The sequence below is a fragment of the Vipera ursinii genome (genome assembly GCF_947247035.1).
Source record: "Vipera ursinii genome assembly, chromosome: W".
NCBI lineage: Eukaryota > Metazoa > Chordata > Lepidosauria > Squamata > Viperidae > Vipera > Vipera ursinii.
The window spans coordinates 33,591,365-33,613,748 of record NC_139522.1 but is presented as its reverse complement, the minus strand read 5'-3'; the positions used below and the strand labels follow the sequence as shown (position 1 = coordinate 33,613,748).

At 44.0% G+C, this 22,384-nt stretch overlaps 1 protein-coding gene across 4 annotated transcripts in view; it reads right to left on the bottom strand.

The window, feature by feature from the left end:
* The window catches only part of LOC310648253 (RNA-binding protein 33-like), a 265,966-nt gene that overhangs the window by 117,832 nt on the left and 125,750 nt on the right, over positions 1-22,384 (bottom strand). For all 4 annotated transcript variants that reach the window (XM_083375996.1, XM_083375998.1, XM_083375997.1 and 1 more), the window contains 3 exons: positions 8,225-8,375; positions 7,206-7,534; positions 4,727-4,984 (listed from right to left, as the gene is read on the bottom strand). In XM_083375996.1, coding sequence (XP_083232122.1) covers positions 4,727-4,984; positions 7,206-7,534; positions 8,225-8,375 — 738 coding nt within the window. The remainder of the gene's footprint in view (positions 1-4,726; positions 4,985-7,205; positions 7,535-8,224; positions 8,376-22,384) is intronic.

The following is a 22,384-nucleotide window of genomic DNA, read 5'->3' as shown; positions in this document are numbered from 1 at the left end:
GCCCTTTTCCTGACAATCCTCTCCAGGCTGCGGTCATCCCTGCTGCTTGTGCACCTTTTTCTTCCACACTTTTCCCTTCCACATAACTTTCTATTAATGTGCTTTGATACAGCACTTTGGGAACATCCAACTTCTTTTGCAATTACCTTTTGAGGCTTTCCCTCCTTGTGGAGGGTGTCAATGATGGTTTTCTGCACAACTGTCAGGTCAGCAGTCTTCCCCATGATTGTGATTCCTACTGAACCAGACTGAGAGACCATTTAAAGGCTCAGGAACCCTTTGCAGGTGTTATGGCTTAATTGGCTGATTAGAGTGGGACACTTTGAGCCTAGAATATTGCACCTTTTCACAATATTCTAATTTTCTGAGATCGTGGATTTGGGGTTTTCATGAGCTGTAAGCCATAATCATCACAATTATGAGAAATCATGGCTTGAACTATCTTGCTTTGCATGTAATGAGTCTATCTCATATATTAGTTTCCCCTTTTAAGTTGCATTACTGAAATAAATGAACTTTTGCACGATATTCTAATTTTTCGAGTTTCACCTGTAGTTTAATGAAGAGAAAGGTGAAGGGTAACATGAGAGCAGTGTTCCAATATCTCAGGGGTTGCCACAAAGAAGAGGGAGTCAAGCTATTCTCCAAAGCACCTGAAAGCAGGACAAGAAGCAACGGATGGAAACTAGTCAAGGAGAGAAGCAACCTAGAACTAAGGAGAAACTTCCTGACAGTCAGAACAATTAATCTGTGGAACAACCTGCCTCCAGAAGTTGTGAATGCTCCAACACTGGAAGTATTTAAGAAGAGACTAGACAGCCATTTGTCTGAAATTGTATAGGGTTTCCTGCCTGGGCAGGAGGTTGGACTAGATGGCCTCCAAGGTCCCTTCCAACTTTATTATTATTATTGTTGTTGTTGTTGTTGTTATAGAAGATGGCAAGGAAGTAACAGGCAGCAGACAGAAAGCAGAACTGCTTAACTCATTCTTTGCATCAGTCTTCATGCAAAAAGAAACTATAGCCCAACCTACCAAAAACCTAACTGTTAAAGACAATAAATAAAAATTACAATAAGCAAGAAAATGGTTAGGGAACACCTATCTGATCTTGATGAATATAAATCACCAGGACCTGACAGATTACATCCCAGAGTTCTGAAAGAGCTGGTGGATGTTATCTCAGAACCATTGTACCACATCTTTCAAAAATCCTGGAACACTGGGGAATTACCTGAGGATTGGAAAAGGGCCGATGTGGTTCCCATCTTCAAAAAAAAGGAGGGGGGGAAACAGACCCAGGAAACTACAGACCAATCAGCCTAACATCAATACCTGGGAAGATACTGGAAAAAATAATAAAAAAACAGATCTGTGAACATCTAGAAACAAATAAAGTTATAACTAAAAGCCAGCATGGGTTTGTTAAAAACAGATCATGCCAAACCAATCTTATTTCATTCTTTGACAAAGTGACTAAATTAGAAGACCAGTGAAATGCTGTGGACATAGTATATTTAGACTTCAGCAAAGCATTCGACAAAGTAGATCACAACCTACTTCTTGGTAAGCTAGGAAAATGTGGGGTAGACAGCATCACCACCAGATGGATTTGTAACTGGCTGACAAACTGTCCTCAACGAGTAGTCCTTAATGGTACTATATCTACATGGAGGGAAATAAGCAGTGGGTTACCATAAGGTTCCATCTTAGGCCCAGTACTCTTTAGTATCTTCATAAATGACTTGGATGAGGGAATAGAAGAACTTATCAAATTTGCAGATGACACAAAGCTGGCAGGAATAGCCAACACCCCAGAAGACAAGCTCAGGATCCAAAAAGATCTTGACAGACTTGAACAATGGGCCCTATCCAACAACATGAAATTTAATGTGGAGAAAAGCAAGGTTTTACACTTAGGCAAGAAAAACCAAAGGTACAAGTACAGATTAAGTGAAACCTGGCTCAAAAACAGTAACTGTGAGGGGGACCTTGGCGTGCTAGTGGATCACTTAAATATTAGTGAAGTATTAGTACCGCTTTATAAAGAAGGACTAGGGGTGACATGATAGCAGTATTCCAGTATTTGACAGGTGCCACAAAGACGAGGGGGTCAACTTATTTGCCAAAACACCTGTAGGCAGGACAATAAACAAGGGATGGAAACTAATCAAAGAGAGAAGCAACCTGGAATTAAGGAGAAACTTCCTAACAGTGAGTTCAATTAACCAGTGGAACAGGTTGTCATGAGAAGTTGTGGGTGATTCATCAGTGGAGGTTTTTAAGAAAAGACTGGACAGCCACCTATCTGAAATGGTATAGGGCAGGGGTCAGCAACCTGAAACAGTGAAAGAGCCACTCAGAACCGGTTCCCTCACAAAAGGAAAAACTGGGAGCCGCAAAAAATGTGTGCACATGTGCGTACATGTGCGCACACACAGAACAGGGTTTGACTGAAGAGTGGAGCCAAGGCGAGATATGCACCTACCCTGCGTATTTGAATTGATTGGTTGAACTTTTTTAGTCCCACTTTTTTTTTTGGACTACACGTAGCAGAGGACTGGGAGCCACAGGAGACGGCTGAAAGAGCCGCATGCGGCTCCGGAGCCACGGGTTGCAGACCTGTGGTATAGGGTCTCCTGCTTGAGCAGGCGGTTGGACTAGAGAAGACCTCCCAGGTCCCTTCCAGCTCTATTCTGATTGTTTATAGTTTCACAACTATTATTCCAGTAGGCTCAGTAGCTGTTTTAGATGAGCTTATTTTATTATTACTTTCTTTAAACATGCTATTTTTTGTGATGCTGATCCATGCTTCTCTTTGTTACCATGTGTTCTCTAATAAATACTGTAAGTACTTTGGGTGTCAGTTTGTGTCATGGGAATTATGTGGTATAACCAGTGGTGGGATTCAGCCAGCTCGCACCACTTCAGCAGAACCGGTAGCTAATTTGTTGTTGCCCAGGCCCAGAATGGACTTCCAGAAGTGGCATCCACACAGAGAACCGGTTGTTCACATATTTGAATCCCACCACTGGGTATAACCCCCTTCAGATAAACTACACCTTTGTAAATTAAAAGCTGCTGTTTCTAAACTGCCTTTGTGTTTTCTTTTATTATTAGAAGGAGGAAGGCATTTTCTTTCTTTCAGCCTTACTCATGACTCATGGGGGAGGGGGTTACAAAATTACCAGTGAAAGCAACCCCAGCTCCTTTCATTCCAGGCTATCTCTAATTGGGTGGGGCAGGTCCGGTGGTGGGATGAATGAGACACTGCTTACACCTCCTGATATTACTGAATTCAGAATCCATGGTAACAGTAGGTAATCTGTAGCAGCTTATAAACTACTAACTTCCAGTTCCTAGCATCTTTCACTTGAGAGCCCCACTCAACTCAAAGACAACCTATATGATGGTAGCTTGTTTCCATACCATACGAATCTGTCAACAGATCAGTGAATGGGAGTCATATTAAAATGTAGTTCACAAGGGATACAGAAGGGAGTGTGGAATGAGAAAAGAAAGGCAAGCAGGTAGGATACAATTATCCTCAGAGCAATTTGCAGTGGTTAAGAGAGTAAACATGGACCAACGTTGGTTCAACCCCCTACTCTTCTATAGATAACTGGACAAGTCTCTCAGTCTAATTTACCAGAAAGAGTTCACCTGGTATAACTATAATTTGTATACTGCATACAGTTTGGGTATCTGAGAGACCAGTGGTCTCCAATAGTTTCTGCCCACCTGATAGGTACTGGCACAGTGGGTGTGCTCAAAATCCCCTCTATTAAACCTTGTCATTGTGTGGGACCAAGGAAGCGTGGCTTCGCTGTTGGGGTCTCCACCCTCTGGAAAATCCCCCCTCAGAGATAAGGAGAGTGCCCTCTCTCCTAGGCTTCCAGAAAGCTTTGAAAGTCTGGCTTTGGTCCCAGGCCTTAGGTTGATGTTTATGATTTGTCTAAGGCAGGCATGTCAAACTTGTCACATGATGTCGCGTGACGTATCACGACTTTTCCCCCATTGCTGGCAATGGGGTGGGCGCGGTTTGTTGGGGGCAATAAGCTGACTTTGTAAAAATGCCGCTGGGGGGGGGGAAGCCCTAATAAGCAGGCATATACATAGAATGAAGGCTATTGCTAAGCACATTGATTTGTGCTTCTTAGATTGTAAGCCGCCCTGAGTCTTCAGAGAAGGGCGGGATATAAATGGGATTAAAAAAAAAGATGGATCCGGCCCATGGGCCAGCAGTTTGACATGCTTGGTCTAAGGCCACTTTTTTGCTTTGCTGTTTATTAGATTATTTTTATGTGGGCTGCCCATCTGACACAGTGGGCATCTCAAAAACCTGGGATTTTAACAGGGGTGTGTAGACTTTTTATATCCACTGTATAAAGCTTTTTGCTGCTTTTATGTTTTTTCCCCTACTTTCATATACCACCCCAAATCCATTGGAGTTGGGCAGCCAATACATTTAAATACGTAACAACTAGTGGAAAGCACCAGCCCTACTTCCTTCAAACTTCCAGAGGAAAAGTGGGATAAAAATAAAAGTGGGATACAAATAAATATTAAAAATGAAAATGTTACACAGATTCTAGCCACCTAGAGTCTATTAATTTGGTGGGGTAGAAAAGATGAATTAAATAAATACAAACAGAGGAAAGTAGACGGGGCAAGCAGTAAAAGAGATCAGAACTCACACTCTTTTTACTGTATGGAAAGGACACTTACATGCCTGGCCTTTACTAGACCTTGCCGTTGCTGGCACTGCATCCAGTTGCCACTTGGCTGTTGCTGTGAAGTCTGCAGGTGCAGCCTGAACTGGGATGGGGCCACCGGAATCAGAGGCTGGGGAGGCACAGGCAGCAGGTGGTGCTGCTGGTGGGACTGGTGCGTCTGGTGGTGAGGCTGGGGGTGCTGTTGGGGCGTCTGGGGATGTTGTGGCGGTGGCTGGGGATGCTGTGGCTGCATAGGAGGGTGCAAATGACCCTGTAGATTTGAAAACATGGCAGTTGTAAGGTCATGCTTGTACCCCATCTACTAGCGAGACAGAATCAGCACTTAACAAGGAAACAAAAAACCTCTAACAGAAAGTAAGGTTGTTCAGAAATTGGGAGCTGAAGACAAAAAATGCTTTGGCACGTGTGGTAGCCGACTGCAACTCTTTAAACAAAAAATAAATTTTCCTAGGATTACACAGCAGCAGAATCTTGGTAATCCAGGGCAAAGACATTAAAGGTAGTCCCTGACTTACAACCATTTGTTTAGCAACCATCTGAAATTACAATAGCACTGAAAAAGTGACTTATGAGTGGTTCTCAAACTTATAGCCATCGCAGCATCCCCACAATCATGTGATCAAAATTCAGGTGCTTGACAAATGGCAAGTATTTAAGACAGTTGCAGAATCCTGGGGTCATGTGATCACCATTTGTGAGCTTCCCAGCCAGTTTCCGACAAGCAAAGTCAATAGGGGAAGCTGGATTCGCTTAACAACTATATGATTCATGTAACAACTGCAGAAATTTGCTTAACAACTGTGGGAAAAAGGTCATAAAATCAGGCATGATTCACTCAACAACCACCTTGCTTAGCAATGCAAATTTTGGGCCAGTTGTGGTTGTTAAGTCAAGGACTACCTGTATTGTCTACTTTAAAGTTTGAACCTGTTTGCTCTGACCAACTTTCAATCTTCAGATCTAAAGAGCTGCACAGCCCATTTCCCACCCAGTTCTAATCTGATAAATTCAATTAACCTAAGGGCTTTCCTGCATGAAGGTATTACTGTATACTGGAGCTCCTCCTTTTTGGGGTGAAGGTGAAGATCACAACTGGAATTTGAACACTTTTGATAATAAAATACAGAATCTTTCTAAAATATGGATCAGCAAATAAATTACTAGAACCTGGTGTTTGTTATTCAAGCTTTCATAGAAGAAAGCAAAGCACCAAGAGAGGGAGCTCTAAGCATTGTAGTGTTCCAGACCTAATGTTTTTAGATGCATGCTTAAGTGACTCACAGTACAAAAACATGTTTTCATGAAATAGACTTCAGTATCTCTCCTGGAGTAAATCAATCTAGGAAACCAAGGAATATGTAACAGAATGCCATATTACAAACTTCTAATCCTATTAGGTCTGGGAACAGCTTTACAAAAATCAACACTTTTTAATGTCTTCTCTTTAAAGCAGCTAGCTCAGGGGTCTTCAAACTTGGCCCTTTTATGACTTGTGGACTTCAACTCCCAGAATTCCTCAGCCAGGCACTGGCTGAGGAATTCTGGGAGTTGAAGTCCACAAGTCATAAAAGAGCCAAGTTTGAAGACCCCTGAGCTAGCCCTTATAATTCAATTAGTGCTGGCCACTAATGAGAGTAATGTTGTTATGCTTGGCACAATAATAAAAAGGCATGTTTAAATTGCTTCAAATGCTAAGCATTCAAGCTGTTTACAAAGGAGCTTCTCTCAGCATTCTGCTTAAGCAATGTATGTTCTAAGCTAAGACTAAATATAATAACCTGTAACAGTTCCCCGCCACACTCCCAATAGGTTGGGACTACAACTCCCAGAATCCCTCTAACAGCATAACTATGTTAGGCCGGTCAATATCCACAACTCACTTTAGAGGGTTTAGAAGTAGAGCCAAAAAGACACAGTAAAAACTAGTTATATTCTCCCCAAGTACCAGACAAGAGCCTTGGTGGAGCAGTGGGCTAATGCCTCCTTAAAGTAACACCAGCTGCCTGCAATTAGTTCAGGTTCGCATCCCACCAGGCTCAAGGTTGACTCAGCCTTCCATCCTTCCGAGGTAGGTAAAATGAGGACCCAGATTGTTGGGGGCAATTAAGCTGACTTTGTAATAATGCCGCTTGGGGGGGGGCAAAAGCCCTAATAAGCAGGCATATACATAGAATGAAGGCTACTGCTAAGCTTGTAAGCCGCCCTGAGTCTTCGGAGAAGGGCGGGATATAAATGGAATTAAAATAAAAAAAAAATAAAAAAAATAAGAGAGTTGCCATCTTTATTTTTAAGTGACTGCGGATAGCAGATCTGTATTACTATCTAAAATCATGCTCCTTCAAAAGGCAAAAAGGGAACAATGAGGAAGAACAACTATACTGGAGGACCTACACAGACTTTGAAAGTTCAGGCTACAATGGTCATAGAAGCACTCAACAGAGATGAGGAGGGCTGTCCTGATCATTACATACCTGCATGCTGGCTTGGGTGAGAGGGTTTAAGAACGGCTGCCCTGGTACCTGCAGGAAGGACTGCCTTGGGGGAAGAAAAGGTCGTACATTGGCTGCTCCATGCTGGCTGAAGTGAAGGATTCCCATAGGGCCCTGAGGCTGCAGATTTGGCCTTACCAGCCTTTCTCTTGGAAACATTGGTTGCTGCCCCTGCTGGCTGAAACCTGGTCCAGGCTGGCTGAATGCAAGTGAGTTTTGGCTGGGCACAGGATGCACACTGTTAAGAAGGGGGGGCGGTGGTGGAGGAGGGCTCCGCTGCTCAAACAAGTGATGGCTGGGAAATCTCAGCTCTGTTGGAAAAATCAAAATGAGATGGCATGAAACCAACCCATCTGCCAAGCACAACACCAGTTTTGGCTCAAACCTACTGGAAATTAAAGTCTCATGGAGAATTGCCAGGATCATGTCCAACAATTTCTTCAATTAACCCAATACTCTCTACTCCAACTAGAAGTCACCAGTTCTGTAGATAAATGTAGGAGAAGGAGTGGTAGAACCTGGAGGCAGAGTTAAAAGAGGGATCAGCCTAGAATCCCTACACAGCCACAAGCGAACTAAGTCTAACCTCCCTTGAATTCCATTGACCCTTATCTAACTCCAACCAGGTGTTAAACATTGAGAAGATTCCTGTGCATAGGCATGATTAGCAATAAATCAGTTTAATTGACCTTCACATGTGGACCTGGTCTTTTGTGCTTGACAATAAATCATTCTGCAGTTAGTGCATAACTTCCTGAAAATTTTCTGCGGTAAGGATACATTAACAAGGTAAACAGTGTATATGAAAGAGCTGGAGTAACAGTCATGTTGCTTCAAGAGTATGCATGTAATTGGTAAGTGCTGGACTTCAAACAAAGGAAGACGGGACAGTTTTGGGATTGACCAAATGGTAAGAAGATTCTGGCTTTGTAGTTCATGCCCAATCCCTCCCTAAGAACCAAGGAAAAGGTCTCTTCCCACTGGTAAGACAATGGCCATACCTCCCATGAAGAAAGGTTCTCTCTCCTGTGGTGGTGGGGGCGGAAGAGGGGGTGGTGGCCCTCGCCACTGATCTTGGAGGGAAAGTCGGGGGGCTTGGTTGAAATTGGTAGGAACAGGTTCAGGAGGGTTTTGTTGAAAATCTGGAGGGCCCTGCAGGATAAAAAAAAGGGGGGATGAGGCAGAAATGAAGCACAATTCTTCTTATAGCATTTCTTCACTAGTCCATTTACTTTTGGAAGAAAATGTCTAACAGATGAAAGTATCTATTTATAATCTGCACAAATGACCACCATCTTTTGTTGTGACTGTGAACCCAGATTCTAAGGACAACATGTTTACAGGGAACTCAAAATGTTTTAATCACAGCAGCCCTGCAAGAATGCCATTTATTTTCAAGCTTACTGAAATCCATATAATTATTGAACTTCTATCCCAGTGATCCCAAAGTCTGTATGTTTACTTTATGCTCCCGACACTTATCTTTTAAAACCATGATATTTATTTGCTATTTAACACAACCTAAGCAGCTAAAAATGAAGCTACTTTAATTTTCTGGTGTCTAACAATGATCCCTTGAACCCTTCATATACATATGCACACACATACAGGTGAAACTCGAAAAATTAGAATATCGTGCAAAAGTTCATTTATTTCAGTAATGCAACTTAAAAGGGGAAAATAATATACAGGTGAAACTCGAAAAATTAGAATATCGTGCAAAAGTTCATTTATTTCAGTAATGCAACTTCAAAGGGGAAAGTAATATATGAGATACACTCATTACATGCAAAGCAAGATAGTTCAAGCCATGATTTGTCATAATTGTGATGATTACGGCATACAGCTCATGAAAACCCCAAATCCACAATCTCAAAAAATTAGAATATTACATGCATCAATAAAACAAGGAGTGTACATAGAACAATACCGGACCTCTGAAAAGTATAAGCATGCATATGTACTCAGTACTTGGATTGGGCCCCTTTTGCAACAATTACTGCCTCAATGCGGTGTGGCATGGAAGCTATCAGCCTGTGGCACTGCTGAGGTGTTATGGAAGACCAGGATGCTTTAATAGCGGCTGCATTGACCCTGGACTTAATGAAGCACAGTGAACCAACACCAGCAGATGACACGGCTCCCCAAATCAACACAGATTGTGGAAACTTCACACTGGACTTCAAGCATCTTGCAGTGTGTGCCTCTCCATTCTTCCTCCAGACGCTGGGTCCTTGGTTTCCAAATAAGATGCAAAAGTTGCTCTCATCAGAAAAGAGGACTTTGGACCACTGAGCAACAGACCAGGTCTGTTTTTCTTTAGCCCAGGTAAGACGCTTCTGACGTTGTTTGTTGTTCAGGAGCGGCTTGACAAGAGGAATACGACATTTGAAGCCCATGTCCAGGATCCGTCTGTGTGTGGTGGCTCTTGATGCACTGACTCCAGCCTCAGTCCACTCCTTGTGAAAGTCCCCAGCACTTTTGAATGGCCTTTTCCTGACAATCCTCTCCAGGCTGCGGTCATCCCTGCTGCTTGTGCACCTTTTTCTTCCACACTTTTCCCTTCCACATAACGTTCTATTAATGTGCTTTGATACAGCACTTTGGGAACATCCAACTTCTTTTGCAATTACCTTTTGAGGCTTTCCCTCCTTGTGGAGGGTGTCAATGATGGTTTTCTGCACAACTGTCAGGTCAGCAGTCTTCCCCATGATTGTGATTCCTACTGAACCAGATAGAGAGACCATTTAAAGGCTCAGGAACCCTTTGCAGGAGTTATGGCTTAATTAGGTGATTAGAGTGGGACACTTTGAGCCTAGAATATTGCACCTTTTCACAATATTCTAATTTTCTGAGGTTGTGGATTTGGGGTTTTCATGAGCTGTACGCCATAATCATCACAATTATGACAAATCACGGCTTGAACTATCTTGCTTTGCATGTAATGAGTCTATCTCATATATTAGTTTCCCCTTTGAAGTTGCATTACTGAAATAAATGAACTTTTGCATGATATTCTAATTTTTTGAGTTTCACCTGTATATATGTATGTGTATGTATATGTATGTATGTATATATATATGTATGTGTGTGTATATGTATATATATGTGTGTATATGTGTATATATGTATATATGTGTGTGTATATATATATATATATATATATATATATATATATATATATATATATATATTTGATTTTATATTTGATTTTTTACAATAACAATCTTTAGTGCTTCATGAACAGTGTGTTGTCTCGGTTCCTATATTTAAAACAAACAATGATAATTAATTCCTACAATTAATATGTTGGTAATATATTTCTCGATCCTCTCTTCTTCCTGTAATATTCTCCTTTTGTCTACATTAAACAAATATAATTCTTAATATTTTCAGTATATACCAAGTTGAATATAAACATTTTTTTAGTATTTATGCATATAATAACATCAACATATAACATGTTTTTAATCAGCTTGTTTCCATTGTATTTATAAAAGTCATCTTATTAAGTCATTATATGTCCTGTTTTCAAGATTCTTATTGAAGCTTAGATTCCCCTCAGTATTCAGACCACTCTTATCAGGCATACTTTTCTCAAAATTCATTACCTTTAAATATCCAAACTTTTCATTTAAATAGACCCTCTCAATGTTTTAACATTTCATATAGTCTAAAAGTATTATACTACTTATATATCTCAATCCTCTTAGTATAGGGCCCCATTAAAAGGTCTGTCTGTCTGTCTGTCTATCTATATATCTCTATGTATCTACCTACTGTATATATCTATGTATGTATCTATCTCTATATCATATATCTATATATCTATCTATATCTATATCTATACTGTATTCAAACAAGTGATTAGTCATATATTCCATCTGATAGAATGAATTGCGTCTCCTGACTCCAATTTTAATCTTCTTCTTTTGCCAGGTTGCTTTCCAAATCATTAAGTTTGGCTTGCCAGATTGTATTTTTGTAAGTGTTGTTGGGGACAAAAAAGACAAGTCAAGTAAAGTATCAGGTTTTTGTCTCCCATGTTTTAAAGCGTCGGAGACGGGGCTTAGAGAGCTGTTGGAGATCCAGCTGGTCTGAATCCGACCGATTGCGACTAAGGTCCTCTACGAGGTCTTATCTCGCGGCGATGAGGGCGGCAAAGTCTAACTACTTTGCTGCCCTCATCACGTCCGCAGATAATCGCCCGGCCGCCCTGTTCAGGGTGACCCGCTCCCTCCTCAATCAGGAGGTGAGGGAGGAGCCCTTGCAAGGTCGCGCCGAGGAGTTTAGCCAACATCTGGCGGACAAAATTGCTCAGATTCGGGCTGGTCTGGACTCTGACTGGGCAGAGTCTGACGGAGGTGACACGAGCGGTTTTGGTGATGTTATCTGGGAAGAGTTCGACTCTGTGACTCCGGAAGATGTGGACAGGATCATGGGGAGGCTGAGCTCCACGTGTTTATTGGACCCGTGCCCCTCCTGGCTGGTCTATGCGGCTCGGGAGGGGACACGAGGCTGGCTCCAGGCAGTGATAACTGCTTCTTTGAGAACTTGAAGGAGGCGGTGGTGAGACCCCTCCTCAAGAAGCCTGCCTTGGACCCAGCTGTTTTAAACAACTATCGTCCGGTCTCCAACCTTCGCTTTCTTGCGAAGGTTGTTGAGAGTGTGGTGGCGCATCAGCACCCTCTGTTCCTGGAGGAAGCTGATTACCTGGACCCGTACCAATCGGGCTTTAGGCCCGGGTACAGCACGGAGACGGCATTGGTCGCGCTGGTGAATGATCTCTGGCGGGCTCGGGACAGGGGTTGTTCCTCTGTCCTAGTCCTATTAGACCTCTCAGCGGCTTTCGATACCATCGACCATGGTATCTTACTGCGGCGTCTCAGGGGGTTGGGAGTGGGGGGCACTGTTCTCCAGTGGTTCTCCTCCTACCTCCTGGGACGTTCGCAGTCGGTGCTGACAGGAGGGCAGAGGTCGGCTCGAGGCCTCTCGTTTGTGGAGTTCCTCAGGGGTCGGTCCTCTCGCCTCTCCTGTTCAACATCTATATGAAGCCGCTGGGTGAGATCATTCGTGGTTTTGGAGTGGGGTATCATCAGTATGCTGATGATACCCAGCTTTTCATCTCTACCCCAAACCACCCCAGTGATGCCCTCGATGTGATGTCCTGTTGCCTAGAGGCGGTTCGGGTCTGGATGGGGAGGAACAGGCTTCGGCTCAATCCCGACAAGACTGCGTGGTTGTACGTTCCGGCATCTCAGAAAATTCAGTCCATTCCATCTTTAACCATGGGGGGTGAGGTGCTACCCCCTGTAGATAGGGCTCACAACTTGGGTGTCCTCCTGGACTCACAGCTCAGTTTGGAAGACCATGTAGGAGCTGTGACCAGGGGGGCTTTTGCCCAGGTTCGCCTGGTGCGCCAGTTGCGACCCTATCTGGACCGGGACGCCCTGCGTATGGTCACTCATGCGCTTGTGACCTCTCGTATAGACTACTGCAATGCTCTGTACATGGGGTTGCCCTTGAGGACCACTTGGAGGCTTCACCTGGTGCAGAATGCAGCCGCGCGAGTTGTGATGGGGGTCTCCCGATACTCCCATGTAACACCTCTTCTCCGCGAGCTGCATTGGCTTCCAGTTGCCCTCCGGGTGAGATTCAAGGTGCTGGTGATTACCTATAAAGCCCTAAATGGCATGGGTCCGGATTACTTACAGGAGCACCTGCTGCCGGCGTCATCTTCCCTTTGTCCTGTGCGCTCCCACAGAGAGGGCTTCCTCAGGGTGCCGTCGGTCAGAGAGTGTCGGCTGGCAGCCCCCAGGGGGAGAGCATTCTCTGTGGGCAAGCCAGCCCTTTGGAATCAATTACCAGTTGAGCTCTGGATGGCTCCTGACCTTCGCTCTTTCCGCCGTGATCTGAAAACCTACTTATTTGAACAGGCCGGCCTGGTCTAATGGTTTGGGGTATTTTTAAGTATTTATTGTTAGTCCTTCGGGAGAAGGGCGGTATAGAAATCCAATTAATTAATTAATTAATTAATTAAATAATGATTCTTCTGAGAGTTCTTTAATCCATTTTATTAGTTCTTTTTGATCCTGTTGTGATTCAGGGTCAGCCTGTGGGTTCGGCAGTTGGGTCGGACGACTCAGAGGAGGAGGAGGGGGGTGTTGAAGACCTTGCTGAGGGGGTTGAAGATCTTGCTGATGACAGCCCTCAGCCAGGCCCCTCCCACTTGGTCACCATGGAGACCCAGCTGTGTGAGCCTGACAGCGTGGATGAAGATGACCCACAGCTGGCCCTGTTCAAGGACGCCCGACGCAGGAGGCAGTCAATTAGGAGTAAACAGAGGAAGGCAATGGGGCTCCTCGGAAGGAGGCAGAGAGAAGCCACGCCCTGAACTCTATATAAGGGGAATGTGTGGGAGGGCTGGTTTGCTGAAGGCAACCGCTTGGATAGTTCCTGTTTCTTAAAGCTCCTGTTTCTTGGTTTGTCTTGTTCCATTTGTTTTTGTAACAATAAATTTGGCAGGCGTAATTCCAGCCTCTTGCCTTCTTGTAAAAGGGGTTGTCCCTGCCTTTTCTGCAGGGCCGGTAGCAGGCTGGTACAGAACAGATCCTTGTTTTGAAGTCCTGTAGGATAAAGCATCTTTTTGTCTTCTTTATTATTGTGAGGTTTTGCAGATTTTTTTTGGGTATTAAATTGTAGTTTTCTTCATTTATAGCTTTTCTATTTAAGTCACTTTCATTTAATTTGTTCTGTTGTCTGATTTGTTTGTTCATTCTTTGAGTATTATTTAATTGTAGGTTTAAGTTCGAGATATGTTCATTTATACTGTCAAACTTATTTCTAATCTCATCATGATTTGAAACAATTATCATTTGAATCTGTCGCAGTATTGTGTATATTTTCTCCTGGAATGTATTTGTTTTGTCTTGAGTCATTTTTCCTGCACATCTTTGAAGCTCCAAACTGGGGTCTTCAGGAGAAGGTGTTGGGTATGGTTTTCTATCACTTTCAGATAGGTATGTAATATCCGTTTTATCTCTCCCCTCTAAGTAGTTTTTCAGTGGTGTCATAATCTTTTTAATTAGGTTTATCAAGCCAACCCATCTTAAAATCCAAACAGCCAAATCTTACGTAGTTCTTATCTTTATATAATGGTTTTCTAATCCAATACGTTTCCAATTGTCAAGCCACCACTGAAAGCAATATTTTGTGACAGTTCTTCTTTTCAGGGGTCTTATAATTATTAACCAGTCAGGATTCAGTCCAAAGTATTTGACCATCTAAGCGTTTTCCAGTAATTTCTCCTTTAGAAGTTTAGCCAAAGGCCAAGATTTTTCTATCTCTGCAAACAGTTCCTAGGTTTAAGAATGCACCTCAGTGTGTTTATAATCCCAGAAGGTCAGCAGTTTCTAAACATATGTAGTTTCACTCAGTAGTAGATAGCTCAATGCTTTGTTCCCAGTTTTTTTGCTATTTCTAGGCGTCTTGCCAAATTCTGGGTCAATGCAGCTATAGTTTTCTCTAATCCTCCACTAGATGTCACTGTTCATTTTTCAACTTTTTAAAACAAAGTGTTATTTGTGTGTGTGTGTGTACACACATATATATATATATATGTGTGTGTGTATATATATATAGACCCAAAGTCATGATAACACCACATGACATCACCACCACACAACCATTCAAAAAGCAAATCCGAACCCACAATGATAACGAGGTAAAACCACAAAACAGAAACCTAACTACAGCTGCAACATCAGCCACTTTAAACCCCTCCAAACCACACAATAAGCAAACTGACACCCACTATAAAAACATGGCACCACCACAAACACGAAGCCGAACAAAAGCAGCACAACTCACCAGCTCAGGTCTAAGGCTGGCAGCTGAGACCAGCCCATCCACTCAAAACAAACCCCCACCCAATCAGAACACACCCACCATTCAAAACACACTCCCACCCAATCAGAACACACTTACTCCCCCACCCAATCAGAGCACACCTCCACCCACAGAACACACCCCTCTGGCAGTTTAAAAAAGAGGAACAAACAGCCACATGCTTCTCCCAGAAGAAGGAAGCAGAAGCCACCAGCCTGATGATGACGGATGGGATTCCGTCGAAACGTCGCCCCTACACCTTTAGTTCTACGCGGGGAAAAACCCGAATATATATATATATATATATTCCTTGATAAGATTAAAAATGCGAATCCCAGGCATGTTAAAATTAACAAACAAACGAACACTGGTATGGAATTAAAAAACTAAAACAGTTTTTATTGCTAAAAAATCAAGCTTTCGTTGGCTAACTGCCAACGTCGTCAGGATAGAGATGCTGGGGTGGGGAGATCGTGTTTATACTGTTGGTGTCTGCACTCTTCTCATGGAGCGCGTCACCGGTCTGTTTGTTGAGGTCGGCCGTATTTGAGTTGTCGCGCATTCGTTTTTAGGGGATGCAGTTGTCTCTGGGTATCTGTTGTTAAAAGTGAATTGCTGATAGTTCCATGTGTTGTAGCCATAGCTCTGGTCATTGCCCGTGTTCTCATGCCAGGGGTCTTAAATGCTTGTTGCTCTTCTTCCCTGTGTTCAACATTGCAGGGTGGTTGTGTGTTGGTGCAATCTTGGATTTGATACGAGGTACTTTGTGAATGCTTGCGCTGTTTATCTTCATATCGCGCACGTTGTTCCTCTTCCCAATTTCTTAGTGCCTGGTATGCAGGGGGAGGTCTATATGCCGGTTGATAGAGGAGTGGTTTGAAAACCAAGCTTCCTTAAACAAGCAGCCGCCTTTAGTGTTGTCGCTGGCAATTGCCTCGGTCCCTGCTAGATTAAAGACGTGGTTGTGTGTAGCCATGTGTGCCCATACCTGTGAATGTTGTTCTTGTCTTCTAATAGCAAGCTTATGTTCATGCACCCTAGTCCTCAGTCGTTTTGCTGTCTCCCCAATGTAATTCCAATTGCAATTCTGGCATGACATCTTGTATACGACCGAGGATTTTTCCTCATTGGGGAGTGCACCTTGCTAATTAACTCTTTCTTTCCTGCTTTGGCCTGACTCAAGGCTTATCCACACGATATAGTCAACTTATGACAGCTCATTATTTGTGTAAATTATTCAAATTGCTAATAAAGAATTTGGGAGGCTGACATGATCATTTCAAACTTGTTATGTTCTCATCAGTCAGTCAAGGTGCATTCAAAAAGCCTTGACAAATTCTTAACACATATTTCCCTTGCCTTCTAGCTAATAAAAGAGAGAAAGAACCTGTGGCTCAGGAAGTTAAAACAACTGCCTAATATATAATCAGCCCAGGTTCGAATCTCAGATAAAGGGTATGACTGACTGATGAGAACATAACAAGTTCGAAATGATCATCTCAGCCTCCCAAATTCTTTATTAGCAATTTGAATAATTTACACACACACACACACACACACACACATATACACACACACACACACATACATACACACACACACACACACACACTGCTCAAAAAAATAAAGGGAACACTTAAACAACACAATGTACTGTATTTAATAGTAGGATGTCTTATTTTCTGTTCCCTTTATTTTTTTGAGTACTGCTCAAAAAAATAGAGGGAACAGAAAATAAGACATCCTACTATTAAATACAGTACATTGTGTTAAGTGTTCCCTTTATTTTTTTGAGCAGTATATATATATAAAATTTCATCAATGCTTTTTCAGGTATAGAGTTTTAACAATTTTCTTAGCTTTCAAATTTATCCAAACTGTAGTATTTAAGGTTTAATTCGCTGCTTCCGTCTATAGAAGGGTGGGGTATAATCCCCTCCCTTCTCACTTTGGGAGGCTTTCTGCTTCTTGGGGAACTTTTCCAGGAAATCAGATATAAAATAGGAGAGAGAAGGTCAAATTCCTCACCCAGTTTCAAGCACGCTTTTCACTGTTGTTCTGGTTAGTGCTTTTGGACTTCGGCTGCAAGTAGCTTGGGCTGGTCAATAAAGTGTGACCAGCCTTTCTCCTGTCAGGTTAGAAGGCTTTCCCCGAATCAAGCAAAACGACCGCTGTTGTTCCAGAATCATCAGGGCACCCTTTTTTCTTCGCCGCCTCTCCGGGGCGACTTAGACCCATTTAGCGTCCCCTGGCAGGGCCAAACTAGCTGTGGGCTGCAAAGGCCCGTGATCGCACAACTGGGCGCTACGGCGCAAAACCAAAAGTCCTACTCTGACATTGCAGGAATATCTGAAAACCTCAGGAGGATTTTCAACCAGCACAATATACATACACACTTTAAACCCCAAAATACACTAAGGCAGAAGCTTGGAGAGACTTGGCCAGTTAGCAATATAGCCAGAAATTGGGTCCCTTAACACATTCAACACCCCAGGCTCAGGAACATGTGTGGTGTGCCACCCCTCGTTGATTGTCGAGCCTGCGGGGCTCGACATCCACAGCCTTTGTTCCTCAAACAGTCTTCCTACAAGTTGAAACACAGCATCTCTTGACAGTTTTTTATTTATTTTAATTCCATTTATATCCCGCCCTTCTCCGAAGACTCAGGGCGGCTTACAAGCTTAGCAGTAGCCTTCATTCTATGTATATGCCTGCTTATTAGGGCTTTCACACACACACCCAAGCGGCATTATTACAAAGTCAGCTTAATTGCCCCCAACAATCTGGGTCCTCATTTTACCTACCTCGGAAGGATGGAAGGCTGAGTCACACACACTTCTGGTTGAATATAAGTCTATTCCACAATCTTCACCAATTTTCCTAAGAAAGTCCAGTTCACCACTGATCCATTTTGTCATTGCTAAGCCTTTTAAATTCAATCCCCTTTCAGCCTTCTCCAACAAGCCTGCAATTCTGAAACAAATCTCGTTCTCCTTCAATTCTTTCAGCAAGAAACTGACTTCCAATTTACCCAATTGCAAATCTGATTTAGCTGCTGTTACCTGTATCTAAGTGTCATAGGTTGATTTATAACAGTTGTCAACTCATCAAACCTTTCATATAAATTTTCATTCAGAGCTTGTAAATTGAAAAGCATTTTTTTCAAAGGCTTCCAAGAAGGCTTTGACTTTAAGTTAATGTGGCTCTCACCTTCCTTTTGTATCTCTTTTTGTGGACATTATAAAAAGTATATGATGTATAATCTTCAAAATCCTTAATTTATTATTTTCATTTTTAATATAGTCCAGATCTCTTTTATGGCTGGACTTTCACAATAAAATGTAGGTAATTCCTCTCAAGGATAAAAGAAGTAGAACTTCCATAACAAAATGACCACAAGAAAAATTAAGATATTTCCCACAATAGAGAATGGATTAAAAAAGTGTTCTGTTTCTTTAAAGCAGTGATGGCGAACCTTTTAGAGACCGAGTGCCCAAACTGGAACCCAAAATCCATTTATTTATCGCCGGGTGCCAAGTGGGAAGTGGCCCACTGGGTGGGTGTGGCGGTCATGGCAGACTGGGTGGGTGTCACCAAAGTTGGCGTGGTCACCTCGATGTTGCTCATGGGGAGGGACGCCTGTGGGGGCCAGACAGGGTAGGGGGAGATCCAGGGGGTCTGGCAGGTGGGGCAGTGGGCAGGAGGCTCGTCCTGCGGGGTGAAGCGAGGCGAGGCAGGGCGGGGGTGCCATTGCCACAGGGCAAGGCGAGGCTGGGGCCAGGGCAGCTGCTGCCTGACACCTTTGGCTCCTGTTCACAGAGGCCAGCAAGCACATGGGGGCCGACAATGTCCATCAGTAGCCACAGCCTGCTGGCTCCTCAACTGGTGCACCCTTGGTCTCCGCAGCCCGCCGCCAGCAGTTCAGAGAAGCCGCCTGAGCTGGACAGTTGTCTGACAGCTGAGTAGGCAATGCAGTGGGTCGTGCCCGGGAAAAGGAGAGCATGCAAGGCCAGGAGGGAGGGGACGAGGAGGGAAACCAGCTGTACTGGAATGCATCTGGCCATGTAGGACCCTGGGCAGCTGGTTGAAGAGGGACGGTTGCCATCTCCGGGACATGGCACGCATGCCCACAAAGAGAGCTCTGAGTGCCGCCTCTGGCACGCATGCCATAGGTTTGCCACCACTGCTTTAAAGAGAGAAAAAAAAGATCAGAGATATATACAAAAGCAAAACAAAACAAAGTTCCCTTAAAAACTAGTACAGGTAATCCTCGACTTACAACCACAAATGAGCCCAGAAATTATGTTGCTAAGCAAGACATTTGTTAAGTGAGTTTTGCCCCGTTTTACAACCTTTCTTGCCATAGTTAAGTGAATCACTACAGTTGTTAAGTTAGTAACATGGTTAAGTGAATCTGGTTTCCCCATTGTCTTTGCTTGTCAGAAAGTCGCTAAAAGTGATCACATGACCCTGGGACACTACCACCGTCATAAATATGAACCAGTTGCCAAGCATTTTAATGTTGATCGCATGACCATGAAGATGCTGCAGCATTTGTAAATGTGAAAAATGGTCATAAGTCACTTTCTTCAGTGCCGTGGTAACCTTTAACAGTCACTAAATGAACTGTTGTAAGTCGAGGACTACCTGTGAAATACAAAATCCTTGCAGTAGAAATCCAATGGTACCGCTGCCTGGTACCATTCATGCAGCTGGTCGGGCACAGCTCGGTAGATACATGCCTAAGAAAGGTGGTCGTCTAACCCTTCTCTAAAAAGATGAATTATTGATTGCTCAGGCCATCTCTCTATCCAACCTGCCATCTTTTGAAACTCCTGCACATACTCTAGAGCAGGCCGGCCTGCTCGTTATATAAACTGTTCAACGATTCGGATGCTTCTCCCTCTAGGTTGGATGCAATCACATCGACCATCGCACCCGGGTCCGGGTAAGTGTGACCCCAGCAATTCAAGTGAGAGCGTACTTGGTTGAGGAAAAAAATCAGTTTCTCTGGGTCCCCATCAAAGGTTGAAGGGTGGGCTCATCATTGCTTGCTGGGGGCCCCATTGCTGCTGGCCCCACCCTAGTTGTTGGTTCAACGGCTGCTGGGGGCCCCATTGCTGCTGTCCCCCCCTTGGTTGTTGGATCAATGGTTGCTGGGCCCCCCTGTGCTGCTGTTGTGCCCCCAGTTGCTGCTGGCCCCCTCCTGGTTGTTGATTCACCGGCTGCCAAGGCCTCCACTGCTGCTGTTGGGCTCCCAAATGCCATCTACCCCATTGGTGCTGTTGTAGGCCCAGGGGTTGCACGTTTGGGCCCTGCTATTGCCTTCCCTGCTGTGGTTGTCTGAGGGGAGGGTGCTGTTGGTCGGCAGGACGTTGTGGCACCATCTGCTGTTGTAGGCCCCTCAATGGTTGTTGGACGGGCCGGGGTTGCTGTTGTCTACTCTGGATTTTGGCTGCAGGGAATGGTGGCGCCCTCTGCTGCTGATCTACTAACAGTTGTGTTAGTCTCAAAGGCTGTGGTGCCTCCCTCACTTGTGGGCCCCTCAGTGGTTGCTTGGCACTCATGGGTGGTGACCAGTCTCCATGGGATTGTTGTCCCCCAATTGGCTGTTGCTCTCCAGGCTTCTGCAACACCCCAATCTGCTGCAAGGCCTCTATCAGCTGATTTAGGCTCAGAGGTTGCTGCCCCTCCTTCTGCCCACTGCCCACTGCTGAGGGGTCCTAGTTCCTCTTCTTCTGTGGGACTGGAGGTCCTAGCAGGGAGCTCCAGGGGTTGGAGGTCCGTTAGCTCTGCGAAAAGGGGGCTGGGGGCCTCTTTTGGTAGGAGCTGTTCTGCGCTTCTCACTTCTAGTTCTTCAAACCTTTCTGCTAAATTGTCAATTGATTGGGTTTGGGCTGCAGACAGATATTTCCACTCACCCGAGTCTTCAATCTCAGCTGGCCTGGCTGCTCCCCACCGGTCTGGGGAATACGATGTGCAGGATTCTCTTTGTTGTCGTCCCACCTCCTCTGCCTTTGAAGCCCTTGGGGATGGCAAGGCTTCTCCGAGGCGCCTGGAGTCTCTGCTGGGCTTAATACACTCTGACGACCAGACCAATTCTCCTGGTTGTTTGGGTCTAGCTCCCAGCTGGGAGGATTGCTGAAACTCTTTGCCTGCCGGCTTCTTCACCGGCCCTTCCCCCATTGGGGTGGCTGCTGGTGCCGGGGAGCTGGCTTCAGGCAATTTTTCTTCCTCCATTGTGGGAACTTCCCCAACTCTTTGCCAGACTGCCTCCCAAACTTGGAGACAGCGACGGGAGGTCGGGACTCCCTAATTAGTTTAAAAAGTTGGTAGATTCCAGCTTGATGTCAAGTTTCCGACGTATGGACTTTTCAAGTGACTACGAGGCATTGTTTACCTTAAAAGTCCTTTATTCAGCCTAATACACCGGCAAATGCTTGCTCGAAGGAAGCTGGAATCTGAAATCTCCGCCCCCTGCACAATATATTAAAACACAAGTTGCCACCTTTCTAATTTTGTCATTAATCATATTCTCCAATTAATTTAAAGAATCAGTTTCCCTTCTGTTAGAAAACCCGCCAAGGTCTTATCTTCTTTAATTTCAAGATGGCCTTGAAGGTACAATCCTACTCTTCCCCCCCCCCGCCCAACTTTAAACTCAATCTCTTAAAGCAATACACAAGTTTAACATATGAAATAGCTACTTCTTCATCTCTTGTCAAGCAATAACAATAAGTCACTGCCAAGGGGAAAGTCTTCACACTGTCGACTTCTATGTGGCAAAAGTGAGTGTTTCATAACTCCAAGATAAATCAGTAAAAACAGGTAAAAAATAATTCATTTATAATCAAGCAAGGGGGTACAAGATAAGACAGCGTTCAACCAGCTAATTAACAGTTACAGATGTAAGCCAAAAACAAACAAACAAAAAAGAGTTCAAAACATGACATTAAAACTGAGGTGTGCCTAAAAAAAAACACTGAGAGGGAAAGATGGAGACCCAATCCTTCAACCACTCTTACTGAGAATTGCAATCGTCTAAAATTCTCTTCCCAGGCAAATACACGGTCTTCTGAGGGTCATCTTGGGTCGTTCCTAGTTGCTCCAGTTTAAATCTGGGGAGTGTGCTTCGAAAGAACTGGCTTTGGAAGCAAAATCAGCTGTTTATCAGCAGGAGAAAAAATTGCCCCACCGTTCAGTGCACAGTTTTCAGGAGGACTCATTCTTTTATGTTTTTATGATGTATGCCACCCAGAGTCACTGTTTGAAAT